This window comes from Fundulus heteroclitus, chromosome 5 (assembly GCF_011125445.2).
Source record: "Fundulus heteroclitus isolate FHET01 chromosome 5, MU-UCD_Fhet_4.1, whole genome shotgun sequence".
Classification (NCBI taxonomy): Eukaryota; Metazoa; Chordata; class Actinopteri; order Cyprinodontiformes; family Fundulidae; genus Fundulus; species Fundulus heteroclitus.
The window spans coordinates 16,262,665-16,282,455 of NC_046365.1; the positions used below are offsets into that span (position 1 = coordinate 16,262,665).

The following is a 19,791-nucleotide window of genomic DNA, read 5'->3' on the forward strand; positions in this document are numbered from 1 at the left end:
GGCAGCCAATAAACACGGATGACTGACTGACAGTTCATTGCTGATTCAGGAGGACACAGATCAGATCAGGAGAAAGAAAATACAAACAAATTAAATACAAAACTGACACCAAGCCTGTCGACTGCTATTATTATCATATCAGATTACATGCACTTTATGTTTCAAAAAGAAATTATTAGTGTTTGAAAGTTTTTTTTACTGGGATAAACTGAGGCTACATTTGTGAAACGAGAAGAAAAATCTCATTTAAATTAGAGAAATTAAACAAAAGCTTCTTCAAACCTGCTCATCAGAAGAATGTAGACGTTCAAAAAAAAGAAAACGGGGCTTGTTTCAGTTGGATCGACACGTTGGACCACACAAAATAAGCAATATGCTCCAGAGAAATGCTGTTTTCTTAATTGTGAATAATGCAAATCGTAGTGGGGTTGCAGAATCAAATATAAGGACGCTGAACCGGGCACAAGGGGTCCTCTTAACTATTCATAAGGTCACTGATATTTTTAGAAGCAGGGGGTGTTTCATTGATGCTGTTAATGCAGATGATATGCAGGTGAAGAACTGAACATTTACAAAACACTTTAGAAGTTGGCTGGAAAATGTACATTTAATGTGAATGCTGTGTGTTTCCCTTGAAAAAAAAAATATTTTAAAAACTTAAGCTTAATGTCAGCGTAGAGCAACACAGTTTGGAGATAAAGAAAATCTTTTAAGTTCAGAGTTTTTTTTTTTTAAAGTAACGTTTCTTACTTTAAAAATCGATCCCGAAAACCTCTACGACGCGTTGCGTTCCAACCAAACGGCGGCTGCCAGGCTTGAACGAGAGTTTCGGAAAAGACCAATCCAGCGGGATGAAATATTCATCAGTGTGATGTATTCCCGACAGGAGGGCCTGCTGAATGTGGAGACCGTGGAGAATGAGGATGAGCTGACAGGGGTGGAGATCAGCTGCCTCAGACTGAAAGGCCAGATGATTTATTTGCCAGAGGCGGAGAACATCCTTTTCCTTTGCTCGCCCAGGTAAAGCACCCAGACAGCAGCCTCGCTTCCCGCTGTAGCAATAACCAGTAACAGTTTGCACTCCGCGTCTCAGAAGGGTTCAGCATAGATAAAACTTTTACTGCTCTCTTTGAACATGCTTAATATCATGGGTCATAGGCAGCCCACTCCCGCTCCCACTATACCTTACCTATCCATTATAATCTGCTTGTAGCAGAGGCTGCAGGTGGGATCTATCACACCAAGAAACAACAAGACTACAGATGCATCTGGAACTGCTAAAGCCCTTCAAATGAGTGACTTGCTGCCACTTTACAATCAAAGTTTGTCATTTCTTCTAGACAAAACGGGTATGGGGTGCATCCTCTCACTGTTTAGTTACTCCTAATGAGCCCAAGTAGGATATCAGACTGTCTGACCAACCAAAGCGATTTCTTGCTCACCTCTCCAAGTCATTGAATTCAGGCTTTCCAAGCACGTCTGTGTCCGCAGGTGTATGAAATCCAGCGCTTCCTTGAATGGGTTTCCATGGCTGAGCAGCTGGATCCAAGCAGAGCATCACCAATGCTGACATAGTGCAGGCAATCATTGCTCGTCAAAAGCCTCAAGCACGGGGAAAACAAAATCTTGGACTTTAATCCAAAATTCTTGGGTAGATATTTCCCGATGTTGTAATTCTACGTTTGTTTGATCTATACTTAGGGGGTAAAATACAATCTTGGAACCCAATACACAGTGTAGCAGAATGCATACCAATATAAGCACAGTTAAAACCTAAAGTTACAGCTACATCAGCTTTTAAAAGTCTTATAAATACTTCAGTAAAAAAACGACAAATCTGGACTAATCTCTTAAAGAGAGTATGTTATAGAGCAGAGAGAAAGCTTTAGCTTTGCTTGGTTTGGTTTGTATGAACCAGGTCTGGGTCCACATGCAGGTCGCGTCGACAGCGTTTTAGAAGCAGGAGAGGAATCCCTTTGCTTCAGCAATAAGGTTCAAAGCATATATGTTAGGACTTTAGTCAGTGATTCAGTTTCGGGAAACACTTTTTTTTGCATTTTGCATAATCTCGTCATTCTTCACAGGCGTGAGCTGCGTGGGGCTGTGACAGATGTTTAAACAAAAATCATTTGTAGCACAAAGAGTGAAGCTAACAGGAGTCCTCCGGAGAAAACCGAACAAAAACATCCCATCCACCGCTTCCCTCGCGCATTTCCTGAAATTCTTCAACTAAGTTAATAATATCCAACTTTTCTTAACCTTCATTTTTCAGGTTTACCCCGGTCAGGAAGCAGATTCGTTTTTATATATATATATATATATATATATATATATATATATATTTTTTAGAGGGAGTGCGTGAATCACGTGCTGAGTGGAGTGGAGGAAGGGAGCCTGCTGGTGAGAAGAGGCCGTTCTGTTAAAACAGTTCATTATATAACCCAGATCCACCGAAGGCAGGCGATTTGTCCGGACGGAGCTAAGCGTGAAGACGCCACTAAAATGTAAAAATGCACAAAGCAGATTAGGATAAGTGACCTATCAGAATTAGAGTCCCTTCAGTTTGAACTTTTCAGACTTTAATTGATTGTGTCTGATGGACTAGAACACAGAGTAGCGTGCAATTGGGAAGTGGGAGGAAAATAACACAAGGTTTTTAGTTATTGTTAGAAATAGAAAAACTGGAAAAGTGTGACATCCGTTTACAGTATATACAGCCCTTCTGAATCGGTAGTTTGTATATCCATTATGTGTTTACCAAAACCGTTCCATTTTAGCGTTGATTTAATGTTTAGGGTTGTTTTCCTGCCGGATGGTGAACCTTTGCCTCAGTAGAATGTCTTTTTAGCAGGTCTTCCTCCACAATCTAAGTTTAGCTCCATCTATCTCCCTGTCAGCTCCGCCCAGCTGCCCGGTCCCTGATGGAGAAGCATCCCCACCACAGTGTTTCATGGTGGGGACGATGCGTTCAGGGGGTTGTGCAATGTTGGTTTTACTGTAGATATTCTGTGTATTTTCGTCAAGGGATTTCTTATTGTTCTCCTCAGCCTTTTATAATCACAGTTGTAGTTCAGTGGAGAAAGACAAAAGATTAAGAAAGACAAGGATAAGTGGGTACATGCCTGGGATAATATCCTGTGGCCTCCGTTAGCCTCTTGACTTGACCGTTCAGTGAATTTACTGAAACAACGGTTGCAGGAAAGCCGTGTTCTGTGGACCTTGTCCTATTTGTCTAAACAGGCTTTCAAGTGGTTTAGCTAAAAGGTGTCTGTCCAGACAAAACTGACTCACAGGAGCTAAACGCACGAACAGTCTCTATTCATCTTATCAGGCAGAGCCATGTAGAGCCAGATCCGACCTCACCGAGCAACAAGATCGTTCATTAAGAGACAGACGGCTCCGCCGGGATGCTGACCTCCCTGCGAGTGCTTCACAATCTATTTATATTGTACCATTTCACGATAAGAGTATGAACAACATGAACTCTGCATTTTTTTTTTTTTACCAAATAAGTACATTAGTACTAGTTCTTCACCGTTTTCCCTGCTCTGTCTCTTTCTGCCCCGCGTTTCTTGGGTTAGTGTCATGAACCTGGATGATCTAACGAGGAGAGGGCTCTACCTCAGCGACATCCCCCTGCATGACGCCACGCGCGACCTGGTGCTGCTGGGCGAACAGTTTCGTGAGGAGTACAAGCTAACCCAGGAGCTGGAGATTCTGACGGATCGTCTCCAGCACACACTGCGGGCCCTGGAAGACGAGAAGAAGAAGACGGACAGGTTTCCCTTTTCTTACGTCAAAATGAGTCAGCCTTAACCTCGCCGCCAGCTATTATTGGACCCCTAGCGTGTGTGTGTGTGTGTGTGTACAGAAGCCTTAAAATAGCAGTGGTTGTTAGGGAGAGTTGGTCTCTACCCCTGGAAGCCACTTTAGCTCAAACTTTTGCTCCCAGTGAACTTTGGAGATTTTTTTTTTCTACTTACCTTATTTCCCCCAATTTCTGTGGTTTGGAAGTGAAATGTTTGATTATTCCTCTGGCTGGTCATCAGTTTAGACTAGTAGCTACTGTTGTGTAGCCATTTTCTGACTTACTGCGTCCCTATTTAAACAGCGTGTTCTCTTGTCTTTTCCATTTTGAAAACTGGATAAGATAAATTTACGTCTGTAATGTTTACACGCAGTAGTGTCTATTGGTTTGTGTGTGTGTGTGTGTGGGGGGATGGGGGATTTGCTGCCCTTGTATTGAATTTGGGACGACTGGCCCTCAAGCATAGCTGTTCATCCAGACAGACACCAAAACATTTAAGCTGAGCTTTTCTCCGACTGGTCAAAATCTTCTTCATGGGGTTGGTTTTCCTCACCGAATTAAAGCACCTAAATAGGCTTGTGCCTACTCAAGTATAAAATTAATTTATTTTTAAGGCTTTAAACACATCGCTGCCAGAGGGGCCAGTAGACTTAGGATCCACAATAATTGATAGTGGAGGAATTGTGTCCACCTTATCTGAACGAATGGCACAAAAAGTAGCCTAAATGTCAACACTTTACCATATTTTTCGTGAGGCGCACCGGATTTTAAGGCGCACTAAATATTCTTCCCAAGTGTGTAACATCACTCCGCCCCTTCAGGTACACAGCTCTCTCCTGAGAGGGAGAGCTATCCGTCTCTGCGGGGAGGACAGAGTAGTTGGACTACACTGCCCTGTTTCTAACATAAAGCCAGAATAAACTACATTTCTTGTGGCAAATTCCTACAATTCCCACACTTCCTGCCAGTGGGACGAAGCCTAGGAACGGATGGTGAGATGTGTTTAGCTAGCTGAGCACCTAGAGGCGTTTCTTTTCCATCATCCTCCCACCTGTCAGTGAGAACAGAGAGGCGCTGTGATGCTGTGCGTCTTTGTGACCGCCTGTTTGGAGCAGCTCAGTGTATCAAGATCGGTGTCACATATCAAACATTTTGATGTGAAGATTTCTTGCCTCCGAGAAGTTTATAGTGCGACACGTACCATTATTAGTTGTTTTTTTTGTTGTTGGTGCTTTTATGTTAGAATAAATCAGATTCAAATCTGAAAGGCAGCCCAGTAGAGAACGGGTTAGTATTGTTACATTTTCAAAAAGGATCGTCACACACGCAGCGGCCCTCTGTGTCGTTTGATCGTGTTAACACTTAAAATGATAAGTTAGCTCAGAGTGTTACCATCATCTCTACAGTCAGGTATCAATGTGCTGCTTGTGGAAAGAAAAGTATGTTTTTGTACTCAGAGGAAGCCTTTTCATCTACATACAGTTTGTTCCCTGAAAGAAAACAAAATATGCTACCTTTGTGCTGTGACAAAGTTACTTCTTTGCTACGTGAAAGAGGTCCGCCTCTTGTTTCTGTTGGACAGATGAAAACATTTTCAAGCTCTTTTACATAGTAAGGTATCTAATGGAACATCGAACTTTAAAACAAACAGTGCTGCCTGAGTTTTAGATTATTTACAGGTACATGGATATATTTTCAAAAGTAAATGTACTACAGAGCTCTTTGTGTAACTTTTAAATATTACCAAAAATTGAAAATCAGAGTACTTTTTTGCAATGCTTTAGATATAAAAATAGGCCCTTGAGTTAAGACTTTTAAACATACAGTTTAAACAAAATAATGCACCAGTGTCCTCTCCCTACACATTTGACACCTCTAGCATACAGGCTAATCTCCAGCTAATCCAGATTGACACGCATTTGTCTGGAAATAAGAAAAATAGTAACAAAATGTTGTGACAGCAGCCATGGGAGACATGCGCTCTCATTTAGGTTTACGTGTAAAAGTTGGGAGCTTTTTCTTATGAAAAAGTGAAGCAAAGCTCAAAGAAATCGTGAAAAATTGCCGTAGTTATTTAGGAACTTGAGTCTGGAAATGTCTAGAATCGTGAAATGAAAAAATGTGTTGGAGAACTGTTTGGAGAAAAAAAAAACAGCTTTGTTTTATTCACATCCAGCACTGTATGCAAACTCTTTCTCTGCAGAGCATCATTTAGGAAATTAATTACACACAGCGGCCCAGTCATTATCTCAATGTTGTGAGTCAGCCTCAAAGTCATTATGTTGCAACTCGGCTGTTAAAACAAAGTGTCAGAGATTGTTCATTAGGGCATGTTGTAGAACGACAGAGAGAGAGAGAGAGAAAAAAAAAAACAAAGAAAGAAGAAGCTGCGCGAAGGATTCCCTTTTAAGGTCAAACTCCGCACAAGAAAACGGTTTAGATACAAACAGAAAAAGCGCTCCGGGTCTCCTACTGCCTTCACGGTGCCGCGTGCCAACAGGAGCACCTGGGGTCGCACTTTATTATGCAGGTTGATATTTACCAAAGCTAATCTCCGGGTCCTGTTCGGATGAAGACGGTTTAAGGCTTCGGCCTGTCATAGCAGTGGGCAGCAGCTGGATATGATCACAGACGTGGAGCACCATGCTATTTAAGACTGCTGAGACAGTCCGCTGCCAATGGTTAGCTATAAAGTTATTCTAGACGTGCTCTGGTCAGAGTGCCTTACCCTTTTACCACTGAACAAATTCCTCTTAATATTTAAGTATACACAAAGGTTTTTAAAGCATCTAATGTATGCACATGTCAATACATTAGAGTATACAGTAATTGAATGGTTATAGTGATTTCCATCCAACCGTTATCTCACATGCGGGGGACACCCTGGACAGGGAAACACAGAGACAAACAACCACACACTCACACCTAAGGAGAATTTAGAGAGACCAATTAACCTAACAGTCATGGGGTTTTTTTTGGACTGTGGGAGGAAGCCGGAGTACCCGGGGAGAACCCACCCATTCACAGGGAGAACATGCAAACTCAGGACCTTCCTGCTGCAAGGCAACAGTGCTACCCACTGCGCCGCTGTAGCAGCCCCGGTTACTGTCATTTATTTCAGTAATTTAACTCAAATGGTCTGATTTAAGATAAGATAAAGATAGGCTTTACTGTTCTCACGTTGGAGAAATTCACATGTCACATTGGCTCAGTAATCAGTACTCAGAAGAAGGTGCCAAAAGTAGGACAAGGTGCATCAGGTATATACAGTGTGTCCTCGTTTATACAGTGGATCAAAAAGAAGTAGATAGAAAATAAGAATAAAAAATACAAAATAGAAATAAGGCAGAGGATATCCTATGTACATTCGCGGTGACTTATATACATATGCATTGACATATATTCCGGTGTAATAGCAGCAGGAGTCACTTCTTTCAGGATTATTGCACAATGTATTAAATAGAATAACATTTGATGCTGTGAAAACAGTATCTTGGGTTTCTATCAAAGTTAACAGTTTGTATCTGGTGCAAAACTAATCCCAGCATCTCAGAAGGACAAGGTCGTACCAAAACATGGTGGCGGTAGATTGATGGGATGGGATTCTGCTCTCTATGAGGAAATCCACAAGGAGCATGTCCGGCCGTCCCTTTGGGACGTCAGGCTAACGCACGGCGTGTGCAGGGAGGTATGAAATCACAGGCTGAAGGTGTTTTGGCTCCTCGTCAGACAGAAGCCCGACATCTTGCCTTGATGTTTTAACTGTTGTTCTCAAGTGTTTTCCGTAAACATGCGGTATTTACATTCGCCGTGTCCCGATGGGCGATTGTTACGCGTCACAGCTCCCGGCGCTGCAAGTCCAATGCATCAGGAAAGTTATTTTGCTTTCGATACGGGCAGCCGTGATCTGACCGTTACCATAGAAACACCAACCCGTCTTTATCTGAGAGCAGCTTTGCACGGTGAAGCGACCTAAAGGTGGTGAGGGAGTAAAACATTTAAAAAAGGTGCCGATACGGGGACAAACTTCGGTCTGGGAGCCCCAGGTTCCCTTAAACCCTGCGTGCCTCCTCTGAGCAACGCTTCTCGCTCCTCTCCTCCTCTCCCAGGCTGCTCTACTCCGTTCTGCCGCCGTCGGTCGCCAACGAGCTGCGCCACAAGCGGCCCGTCCCGGCCAAGCGTTACGACAACGTCACCATCCTGTTCAGCGGCATCGTGGGATTCAACGCCTTCTGCAGCAAGCACGCCTCGGCCGAGGGCGCCATCAAGATAGTCAACCTGCTCAACGATGTTTACACGCGCTTCGACATCCTGACGGACTCTCGGAAGAACCCTTATGTATACAAGGTGGGAAGCAAGAGCGTCGCCGCCGCAGTTCATCAGGCTTTTTGTGTCATCGGGTTTCAGGCTAAAGAAAAACAGGGAGGGGGGGGGGGGGTTAAACAAAAGGGAAGAATTACCCCGGGATGACAGTTCCTCAGTTCTCCGGCTATGTGTACCAGAGTGATGAATAGCAATTAAACAATCACAGACGTGCAACTCAGCGAGAGAATAGATCACTATTTTGATGACTAGCAAGCAACTCCTAAACACGGTGGAGTTTTACAGAGCGACTGCACTATTTTTATAGGCCCGGTGCGGCAGATTTACACTGCAGGCTTTCAGACAAGAATGCACTTTGAGAAGTCAAACAGACCCCGGCACTTCCAGGGGGCTCGGCTTCAGGCACTGGGTCGCCAAAAGAAGTAATATTTACTCGACAGAGGCGCACGGCCCGGTGGTCCTGCGATCTGCGCGGGACTCGGAGAGGCCCCCGGATGTCTCCAAGCTGATGCGAGTGTTTACCGCGGGCCGGGTTCAGCTAATTCCGGCCTTAAAAGAGACTCCCTTTATAGAGCAGTGGGAACTGATTGTCCTGCATCAAACGGTAAATAAAGAGAAAGGGGTTTAATGTCCCCTTTAAATGGGAAAAATGCTTGTCGTTTGCAGGTGGAAACAGTCGGCGACAAGTACATGACAGTGAGCGGGCTGCCGGAGCCTTGCACTCACCACGCCAAGTCCATCTGTCACCTCGCCCTGGATATGCTGGAGATTGCGGGACAAGTCAAAGTGGACGACGAGCCAGTACAGGTGTGAGACGGGGCCGCAGAAAAAAAACAGAAAACCCCGCAGAATGTACAGCTAAGCATTCATCTGCTTTACACGCGCAGACGCAGAAGTGTAGAAGTGGAAACACAGAATAGAGATGTGTTCATCCTGAAGCCGTTCTAATTGGTCCGGAAAGAAAAATCCATTTTAAGACTCAGCAAAAAAAAAATCTAAATATTTACTGCGTTAAATAAAGAGTGACATTGAGGGATATTAAGCATAGATAATGTACGTATCTCAATAGCTTCAAATCATTTTCAATAATTTATCAAACTCCACTACACTCCTAAGCATCCTTGGTAAAGATGTTTTAAAAAGCCTTGAAATAAATGTATCTTTTGTTCCAGTAGAATATTCTTGACTGAAAACTTGTGAGAAACCCAATTTTTAAGGTGTGTACATTTACCAAGTTAGGTAAAGATTATTTAATAATACTTTTTTTTTTTTTTTTTTTTACTTTTTTTTTTAACTAAATCAACACACCTGCGGTTAATACTTTTTAGGACCCACTATTCCCAAGAGGATATGGCGCTTGTTCTCCGTTAACACTTTCCATTGTTGGGTGCTGGGTTCTCCTTTATGCTGGGTGTTCCTCAGTTCTACTAGCCTATAACAGGATTTGAGTCTGCGAGCTGATACGGCCATGGGAGAAGGTTCAATTTGTATTTGCCAAAACATTACTGTGTTTTTTTTGTTTTTTTTTGCCGTGTGTGTTCCCTTGTCTGGCATATTCTGATAGATTTTTCATTAAAAACGGGCATGTATTTCAATGCATTTAAGGCACCATACACTGTTGATGGTGAATCAGGCCCACAGCATCACGGATCCTTCCCTGTAAAAATGGAAACTAAAAGTAAGTGAAATTGTCTTGAAATGAGTATGTTTGGCCTTGATTTGAGCAGGTAAATAATATTATCTGCTAGTGGAATAAGATTTTTGCACTTATAATAGGAGCAGCTCATCTCTATCATCTTATTTCAACCTCACAAGTCGAACCTCACAAGTCTATCTAATTATGTTATTTCTGGGGTAAAAATACTCATTCCATTGGCAGATGATCTTATTTAACTCGACAAATCAAGCACAAATACACTCATTTCAGGAAAACTTTACTTACTTTTAGTTCTCTTTTTGCAGTGTTCACTGCACTTTACAGTGAGCACCTGGTGCTCTTCCACGTATTCATGCATTGTTTCACACCAAAACAAGGCGAGGTTTTGTTACCAAAAAGGTTCATTTTTGTCCCGAAGAGGAAAGTCTTTGCTGTTCAGGAATATGAGGATAGTGTGTTTATGAATCACCTTTCACAGGTAAAGGTCTAAATGGGTCTCGCTGAAGCGAAAAATAGTGACCAAAGCCCATGATGTTATAAGGGTGGCAATGTGAGCGTTTTTTTAACCTTGTTTCATCACACTGCTCACTGTGTGTGGTGGCAAGATAAACATGTTTATCCACATCTAGCTTAGTGGCCAGCAGTTAAAAAAAAAATCCTGTGTCATGTTTATAACAGAAAGTCACGGATTACTAATTAGAAGTTGTAAGAAACCAGAATCAACTTTAAAACAGTAAAACATAAACACAAACGTCCAAGTTACATCTAATCTCTAGATAATGCCAGGGGTGCCAGTAACCGCGCTACAGGAAATTTGGTCAGCTATAAAGATGAATTTATTTTAAATGTTTTCACACATCTTTACCAGGAGTGCCAATGATTGACTAAATCAGGGGCCATAAACACGGGGCCCGCAGGCACCAAGTAGCCCCCGAGGACCACATGTGGGGCCCATGAGCCAGTTCTAAAGAATAAAACACAATCCACCCGTGAGCTGCATCTAAAACGTTATTTTATACCGTTACTCTTACTGTTTATTCACACTAGCAATTAGATAGATTTAAAAACAACAATATCTATAAACAAAGCATGAAAAATTTCACATAAAAATAAAGGTGAACTCTGACTCCTCTAGTTCAATGGTCAGTACAGGTAGTCCTCTGTATGACTCTGTACCAATGAAGTAGCTCTCAGTTTCAAAAAGGTTGGTGACCCCTGGACTAAATGATGTAGCTGATTAGAGCATTTTTTTCCCCTTTTAACCAGCAGTGCATGATAAATGGGTTTTCCTTCTCCAATTAAACAGTTCTGCGTTGGTGCAACCATTCATCTGGTTCTGGCTAATAACGTCATGATCGTCCCTCTGTTTTCCTTCACGTATTAAAACCATTTCTGCCGCTTTTTTAGCAACGCATCTGTTACCCTGGCACGGATAATCCAGGCACTCTGGAGCGCTGCTCTGTTTTCCTTTCTTGATTAATTTCAGAATCATTTTTATCTACGCATTCGGACATACTTTCGCGGTGCAGTAACAGGTCGAAATAGTTGGCCAAAAACCAGCGAGCATTTGTTTAACGGACTGCAGCCGATTGTTATTGTGTCGCTGACTGTTGAGACCCAACTCTGGAAAATAGTATCTGCTTAACAAAGGCGTGTTTATTTTGGGACGTGGCGCTGGCACAGAGAGTTCGATTTAAGTAGCAGGAGCTCGCTCAAATAATCTCACGATGCGGAGGACCAAAATAGACGCTTGTTCGTCCCAGACGCTCGTGGCACATCGATGCTTTGAAGGAAGCGAGCGCTGAGAAGTGGCCACCGCTCCCGAGGATAAATATTAAGTCTCTAAACTGGCTAGATGTCCCCTTGGAAATCTTTTTTTTTTTTTTTTTGCAGATTTAAAATGTGAAAAAAGGAGAGAAGATTTCTAATTTTGTTCATGGTGCACAAGTTCCTGGCAAAGCGAATCTTGTAGCCACCCACTAAATGTTGCACCTTTTTATTTGATAACTAAGAGTTGTGTGAACAAGCTGAATATACTTATAGTTTTGCAAGCCCTTTATTCAACATGAACACTTGTTTGTTGTAATGCTTGCAATGTTTAGGGTCTTTTCTTCCTGTAGTTTTGCTGCGGTTAACTCAAACACATTTCAACGTTTCCAGTCGGATAAAGCTAGTCCAGAAACTCACATAGCACCGTTGTGATTTTACAGTTTGGTCAACTCATAACCCACATGGATTGATGTCCTACTTTTAATCGTTTTTGTTCAAGATCACCATCGGCATCCACACCGGGGAGGTGGTGACAGGCGTGATTGGCCAGCGGATGCCCAGATATTGCCTCTTTGGGAATACGGTCAACCTCACAAGTCGGACTGAGACGACGGGCGAAAAGGGAAAAATTAACGTCTCGGAGTACACCTACAGGTGAGTTTTTGTAATCCTTCACCTCTTATCAATAGCATGCTAGCCATTGGTTTTACAGTCCTAAACAACATGTTTGAATTTTATTTGTAGAAGCAGAAAAATGGCTGAAACCAAATATTTACATTCACTGTTTTAAAAGGTTCATTTTCCATTTGAAAGACATATTTGTGACCCAGCTTTAACTTCCTGGCTGATGTATTGAGATGTTACTCTAATATTTCTGCACAAGTTGTTTTTTCCCCTCTCATGGTGCCATCTATTGTGTAAAGTGCACCAGTCCCTCCTGCTGCCAAGCCTCCACACTACATGATGCTGCCATCGCTGTACCTCACGGCTGGAATGCTTTACTCAGGCTTCCAATCTCTCCCTATTCCCTTCAAATATAACGGTGGTCGTATGACTACATACCTTCATTTTTGTTTAATCAGACCACATCATAGGTCTCCAAAAATTAAGGGATTTATCCCTAATGAGTGCATTTGGAAGTTGTGATCTGGGTTTTCATGTAACTCTTGGAGTAATTGCTGCTTCTTCACATCAGGACCAGACTTGTTTCACCGTTTCAACTCCCTGGCCTAAAACAGCAGCGATATTATATTAGAGAGGACATGCTAGGGTTCTGTGCACAACAGGAGCCAGAAATAAGCCTGCTGTAAGGTGAATGACACTGTCTTCCAGGTGTTTGCAGTCCGCTGAGAACGCCGACCCTCAGTTTCATCTGGAGTACCGCGGCCCCATCACCATGAAAGGGAAGAAGGAGCCCATGAAGGTGTGGTTTCTTTCTAGGAAGGCCAACGACAGCGAGTCCGGTGCATTTAAACCGTAAACATAGAAACACTGGGAGGACTTGGGCCGGTTAAGGTCTGTTGTGCTTCAAAAGCTGCGATGAACCAGACTGACGGTGAAACTGACAGTATAGATCCGGAACGTACAGATGCTTTTAATTTGTTGCAGAAAGTGTTTTTTAAAAACTTGATTTGCACTGACCCTCCCCTGTTCTCCACACGTGATCCATTACAACCACACTATGGGTTTTAGATTTGTGCAGTGTTTTTATATCACATAGCTGGGTAAATTCATTGTATTTTTACAATCAAGTATTGTAGACAAAAACTGCGTAAGACATTTAAAATCAGCAACATGAGTTAAGGGTGCCAAGTGTTCGTGGTGTGCTCATACCACCATAAAATGATAAAAGTACGCTTTACATTTGTTTCCTAATGTTTGATGCTGATGCACATTAAGCGACGACAACAGTAATTCAATTTAATCTTGTTGGAGGTTCTGTGTTTCTGTCACTGTTTTTTAGTCATCTTTTAATGAAAAACTGACAATAAAGGATAAAAGTTTGTTAAAGTCATGAATGAAAAAGTGCAGTATTATGTATCTCACACAGAACTATTTAAATGGCATCATCAATCATAACTATGAACACTAGTTTTCTATATTTATTCCACCCGCCTTTTATTATTCCCCGTTTTATGTTTGCCGCTGCACAATAACACAGATAAACAGAATTTCAAGCTCTGCAGTATCCTATAGAGATTGTCTTATATATTTATGGTTTGTTTAATTTACCTTGTATTTATTCTTTTAGGAAAAATAAAAACTAACTTGATATATAGTGATCACTTTAAAGACAGAAAATAAAATTTACTTTCACTGAATCTGCTGATCTGCTTTTTTCCTGTGAATAATGAAAGTAACATTTCATTTGCTTCATACGTTGAATTTATTTATCATCTGTATTAGTATGATTTGCATCTGTTTAATGATATACTTCCAATACATTTGAAATATCCGTTCAGCTTTGTGTGCCAGATCTGACGTCTGTTTTTCTGACTCCTATGTTCTTCTGGGGCTGCAAGAAAGTTTGGATTTGTTGATGAATCGCTTTGCTCATTTGGAAAATTGTTGAACTTCACAAAACAAAATCTGTGCATAAACAGGAGAAATTGAATCTTGGTCATCATTAGAACAAGAGGCAGTTCTGCTCCTTGCAGAAATTACTCAGCAACACGAGTAGTGGGTAAAGAGCGCCGTCTGCTGCATCATCTGAGAATCGCAACTTTGGCTTTTTTGTCTTCCTGTTTTTATTTTTTTTTCTAGAAATCATTATTAAGATATAACTGAAAGATATTATACAGCCATGAAGAATAATCATGACGTGTTAAAGTCCTCCAGTTCCAGTACGACGTGTACATCCACTCATTGGAATAAGTTTTATCAGTAGATTTTATAAATTAGTGCTTTATTTTAGCTCATTTTTCAAAAGGTGGAACAGTGATGAATAAAACAAGTTTAATGAATTTTAAACACGAGAACTGAGTTTACAAGTTTGAATAGTGGATTATCTCTAATCACCACAGGCTCAAAGGTATACATACAGATTTATATATCTGCCAGTCAACCCCTACCCATGCATTGTTCTTTTTAAAGGGCCTGTTTCATGCAAAATTAACATTTTGGAGCTTTTAACTATGTTATAATGCTATTCCTTTAACATAATCATAGCCAAAGTGGTGTTTTGCTTCATTCAGCCATGTCTGAGTAATCTTTGTGAATTCTGCTCTCCGAGCAGCAGCACCTTCCTGTCCTAGAAAACCAGTGGCCATGACCAGGTAGAGTCATTAGCCGCCCCCTTCAGGAAGTGCCTACCCTGCCCAGTGAACAACACGCCCAGTGAGCGGTGATCACTGATCTCTATTTATTCACTGGATTGCTGATAGGCCCGAAATCTGAAGTCACTGGCCGCCATCTTGCTACTCCCTACTCTCACAGAATCCCATAGGATTTGGTTGCAACAACAAGCAGTTTTCTGGCTGTGTGAAAACGTTTCACAGGTAATTTTACAGTCAGTGGATGTACTAACACTGTTAAGTACTGAGAAAGTGTTGAAATAGTTTGCATGTTATATGTATATATATATATATATATATATATATATATATATATATATATATATATATGTGTGTGTGTGTGTGTGTGTGTGTATAAATAACATGCAAAATATGACTTTCTCAGTACTTGATAGTTTTAGTACATAACATAAAAGTATATGGCATTTGACATTTTAAAAGTCTTAAGCCCCCCCGAACATGAGAAAATCCTTGTTATTTGATGCTGTAGCGCACATATTTCCTAGTTACTGGAGGAAAATAGGGAGTACCAATATGGCGGCTGTTGGCTTCACAGCGACGTGTACTACCAATGGCGAATCAGCAATCCAGTGAATAAATACAGATCAGTGGCGGTGATGTGAGGCAGAGCGCAATCATTTCTTACAGTTGACATGAAGTGGCTCTTTTAGCACCTAATCTGCACAGCGACAGCAAATGCTTTTTTTTGATACCATGCTGCTACGGCTGTAGGGCGACCCCACATAGGGAGAGGCGCCATCGCAGTCTTTCTTCTGGGTTCAAAGAAATAGCACCAGAAAACAACTAATATGTCGAAACATGAATATTCCCTTGTGCCAAAGACGATGTTAATTTTTTTTACGCCTGCAGTTGACTGGAAGGCTTACAAAGTCATGATATGGAAGCTTTAGCTTAAATGTGAGACAGTTGATTTAAATGAGTTGTTTTCTCTGTGTAAACCCCACTTTAAGGCATTGTTTACACATTTTCAATAGAGCTGAGGTCCGGTTACTTATGTGTCACATTTGTTTAAATGGAGACCACCTGCTGTTGATGTGCGTCAAATGATGGAGACTGAAGAAGAAGGTCTGTGGGAACAAAATGTTACTTTTGAACCCCAAACGCGGCACCTCACCACCAACCTACCAGCTTTCACCATGAAGAAAGGTGGAGGCATCATAACGACGGGGACTCTTCTCACAGCGAGGCCTGGGAAGGCTTGTGAAGGTAGAGCATGAATGCAGACAAGTATGGCCAGATCCAAGAAAATCATTTGATTCCAGCTGTCAGGGAACTATGGGGAGATTTATTTTCCAGCAGGACAATGGCAGCAATGCGATGCTACAGAAAAATGGCTTATAGACGGCAAGGTGAGTGTTCTGGAGTGGCCAAGTCAAAATCCATAATATCAGCTTTTATGTTATTACGTTAGCTATTATTATGAGCTTGGAGATAAACTCAATAATCTTTCTGTCAGGGTTATCTAATCAGGATATTTCTGCATTACACTTTTGTTAAAAAAAAAAGTTATATTCAAAGTTCAGGCACACCTAGGTGTGAGGTGGACGGGGGGGGGGGGGGGGGGGGGGGATTACACAGAACTCCTGTCTGGTCTTGTTTGCATCACGATTTTGATAAGAAAAACTCAACCCATGGTAAGAAAAGGAATGCACGCATATGTTTTTGCTGCATGTTGCATTCTCCATTATTCTGCATTACTACATAGTTTGAGTACAGTTGTCTTTTTAAATAAGGAGGAAGCAAAGTATATGTTCCTAGGATATTTTAAACCCAGAAGTGATGGAAATTCCCCTAATTGAACTGTAAGCGATAAGAGCCAAACCCCTTAACTCCCTGTTGGATAGAGAGACCGGCTTAGACCCGAGGTCTTATTCTGAGATGCGGCACTGGAACAATTCAAACAAACTTTAAAATACTGCAAAAATTATAACTTTTTATTAGTTTATGATTTTCAAAGGTGCTAAAGCTCTCCCTAAATTAAGTTCAGATCTATCTGTCCTCACTGGCTGATACGAGGCTATAAAATCTGCTTTTATTGTTCCTGCATGTTGCCAAAGATCATTATTTGAACGATTGACATCTGAAATCTCTCGATACATTGACCCCTCCTGGCAGCACTTCAGTTAGAAGTGTGAACACACGTGCAAAATAAGAAAATACACGATGTCAGCATCGCATCAAAAGCACTATGAGCCATCAGGATGTTTAATTACATGCCTTACAGGCTATAAATATATTGACCGGTGCTACATTTTACACAGTCAAATAAAAGCTGAAAACAAAAAGCTACGTAAAATGGACATTGCTGCTCGTCCGGAGTTTGACATAGAAGATGCAGGAAAGGAGCACAGGAATTTGCATGACAGAGGAATAGTTCCTAGAAGCATTCAGTGAGATATGGTGTACCACAGGGTCACGTCGAAAGTTCAAGATTGCATTTTACCTCCTAAGTATTCTGTAATTGTTGTTGAATTTCAATTGTTCTCTAATGTATGTGGTAAATTCCTCTGATCTTTAGACTTAGTGAACAGGATCTAATGCGATTTCAGTCTGGGACGCTGAGCTCCATCTGACCCAGACTTTTTTAACAGGGTTAGCATCTGAGCCCACGAGGAACGGCCACTTCCACCGGATCGTTGTAAGTCGACTGTTTGAGATGCGGTCAGCTGCATCCAAACAAAGCAGCTTACCCATTATTTTGTTGATCTAACTAATCTGTGTTTTTCTCCCTTTGCACTGGACCTGCTCTGTGCCGTGCTCAGATTTCCATCGCAGTCCCAGTTCTACAGACTGAAATTGAAACATCGGTCCATTTCTAGGCCTGTTTATCCTTGTAGGGCTGCAGTGGGGCTGGCGCCTATCTCCAGCAGTCATTGGGCGAGAGGCGGGGCGCACCGTGGCCATGTCGCCCGTCCATCACAGGGCAACATGGACGCAATCTCACACCTACAGCAACTCGGAGAAACCAGTTCACCTGACATTCATGTTTTTGGACTGTGTGAGGAAGCTGGAGTTGTAGGTTAGAACCTCTGCATGCACAGCGCTGCCCCAGAACCTTTTTTTTTTTTGCAAGGCAGCAGGGCTGACTACTGCCGCGCCACAGTGAAACACTAAGAAGAACAACTTTTCTGTCTGTTTTCTCCACACAGGACGAACTGGAAGAACGCTGAAATGCGTTTTGAGTTGAATCATCAACAAGTCACATCAAAACAGCAAGAAAACGAGCTAGCGTTAGCGTAGCTCTTCAGTGAACTGCTTCTTGAGAAAACTTAACCAGCAAGAGTAAGGCGTGAGTTCTCTGATGGCCGTAGTGAAGTGGAATACAATCCTAATACTAATACAAACAATATATAGTCATGTTAAATTAATGAGAATATTACAGAAATATCAGTTTGTTTAACGCAATTCACTAAAGCACACACCTTATATAGATTTATTACTCACAGACTGTTTTAAAGTCCTTATTTCTGTTAACTTTTTTTTTTGCTTACATATAATGAAAACACGTTTAGAATATTACACACAACTGAGAAAACCAATAAAAAAAACATTAATACAGAAAAGTGGGCTTAATGAAAAGTATGCTTAATACTTGCTTAAAGGTCATTTTCAAAAAGTACTTTTAATCTGACAAAGGAGCCTCATTGGAACCTATATTATAATTTATTGAATATGACTGTTTAGGTAACATAAGAAACATAATGTGCCATTTTACTGCATTTATAGCACTGATTTTATCCAAGGCACCAACAAATGTTTATTTTTAAACATGTCAGTTTGTGAATAAGAGCATAAAGTCCTGATCATAGTCAAGCTGAAATAAATGAGTATGCACAGGTTAATACATTTTTAGGCACCATGATGAATAAATGGTCTTTTTAAGTGGCTTGAGATGACCATTGGTATAAATGGGCTCTCCATAAATAAAGTAAAAATGAATTGAAGCCACTATATGGTATCTTAACAACTCTTCAGGATTCCAGTTTTTCTAGAGTGCGGAAACTTTCATCACACATTAGAGGAGAAAGTTTGTGTCGCTTACTCAGATCCGTCTTCTTTTATTCCCCATGCTGTCATTGTTCCTGCCAGTACAACTGATAGACAATTCATAAAATAAAACCTGATACTACGCCTCAGATAAACGGCTCGTGATATAAATGTGGTAAAGATAAGCATCCACTGGACCTAATCCAGCATGTCTCAAGCACGACTGTTGTTTTTTTTTCATCACCTCAGTCAAAGTAGAAAGGTCTTCAATTGATAAAAGTGCAGATATTAAGGTGAAGGTCAGGCAAATGTTCTTTATGTCACACTTGACCAGAAATCCAAAAAAAAAGATGAACGACAAGCTATCAGTGACAAGATAGAACTCCCTGACAAGTGATGAACTTTATACATCTTGATGCAAGGCAGCCCTTTGGTGGAAAAAAAACTGCTGATGGTGCAGATGTCTGTGTTACTGCGAGCTGTAGCAGCTAGGGAAAGTCTTCTAGTGTCAACGCATTTGATAAACGTGTGTCTTCGCCTCTTTAGTGTCTTCTCAATGCAAGTGAACTCTTTCAGCCGAGTTGGAGTCATAAAGGTTCTCTGTACATGACTCTTATTATTATTGTCGTCCCCAGACACCATATCCATCCTCCACATTACGGTCAAACCTCCAGCAAAGAACGTGTTTTCAACAGCATCAGCTTTCAGGGTAATTTTAGGACACCTCTTAGCATGAGTTTAGTCCACATATCTCTGCAAGATCTTGTGTGATAACTTTAAATATCAAAGGTCTGCCTTATCAGCAATGATCAGATTTAGGTCAAAGGTATCGAATGAAAGGCACAACTAGCAAAACGGGTGAACAAAGCAGTTACATCAAGCGCTCTGGTATCTTGATTGAATGGTGGTAATAAAAAAAGAGGATTAAATTC

The 19,791-nt window shown here is 41.3% G+C and overlaps 1 protein-coding gene across 2 annotated transcripts in view; it reads left to right on the forward strand.

Moving 5' to 3' along the window:
* gucy1b1 (guanylate cyclase 1 soluble subunit beta 1) overlaps positions 1–13,879 on the forward strand; it is a 34,234-nt gene extending 20,355 nt beyond the window's left edge. For both annotated transcript variants that reach the window (XM_012849820.3, XM_021309150.2), the window contains 6 exons: positions 887–1,020; positions 3,582–3,779; positions 7,918–8,155; positions 8,798–8,938; positions 12,058–12,212; positions 12,891–13,879. In XM_012849820.3, the coding sequence (XP_012705274.2) occupies positions 887–1,020; positions 3,582–3,779; positions 7,918–8,155; positions 8,798–8,938; positions 12,058–12,212; positions 12,891–13,038 (1,014 nt within the window). In that variant the 3' untranslated portion in view covers positions 13,039–13,879. The remainder of the gene's footprint in view (positions 1–886; positions 1,021–3,581; positions 3,780–7,917; positions 8,156–8,797; positions 8,939–12,057; positions 12,213–12,890) is intronic.
* The last annotated feature ends 5,912 nt before the right edge of the window (positions 13,880–19,791 follow it).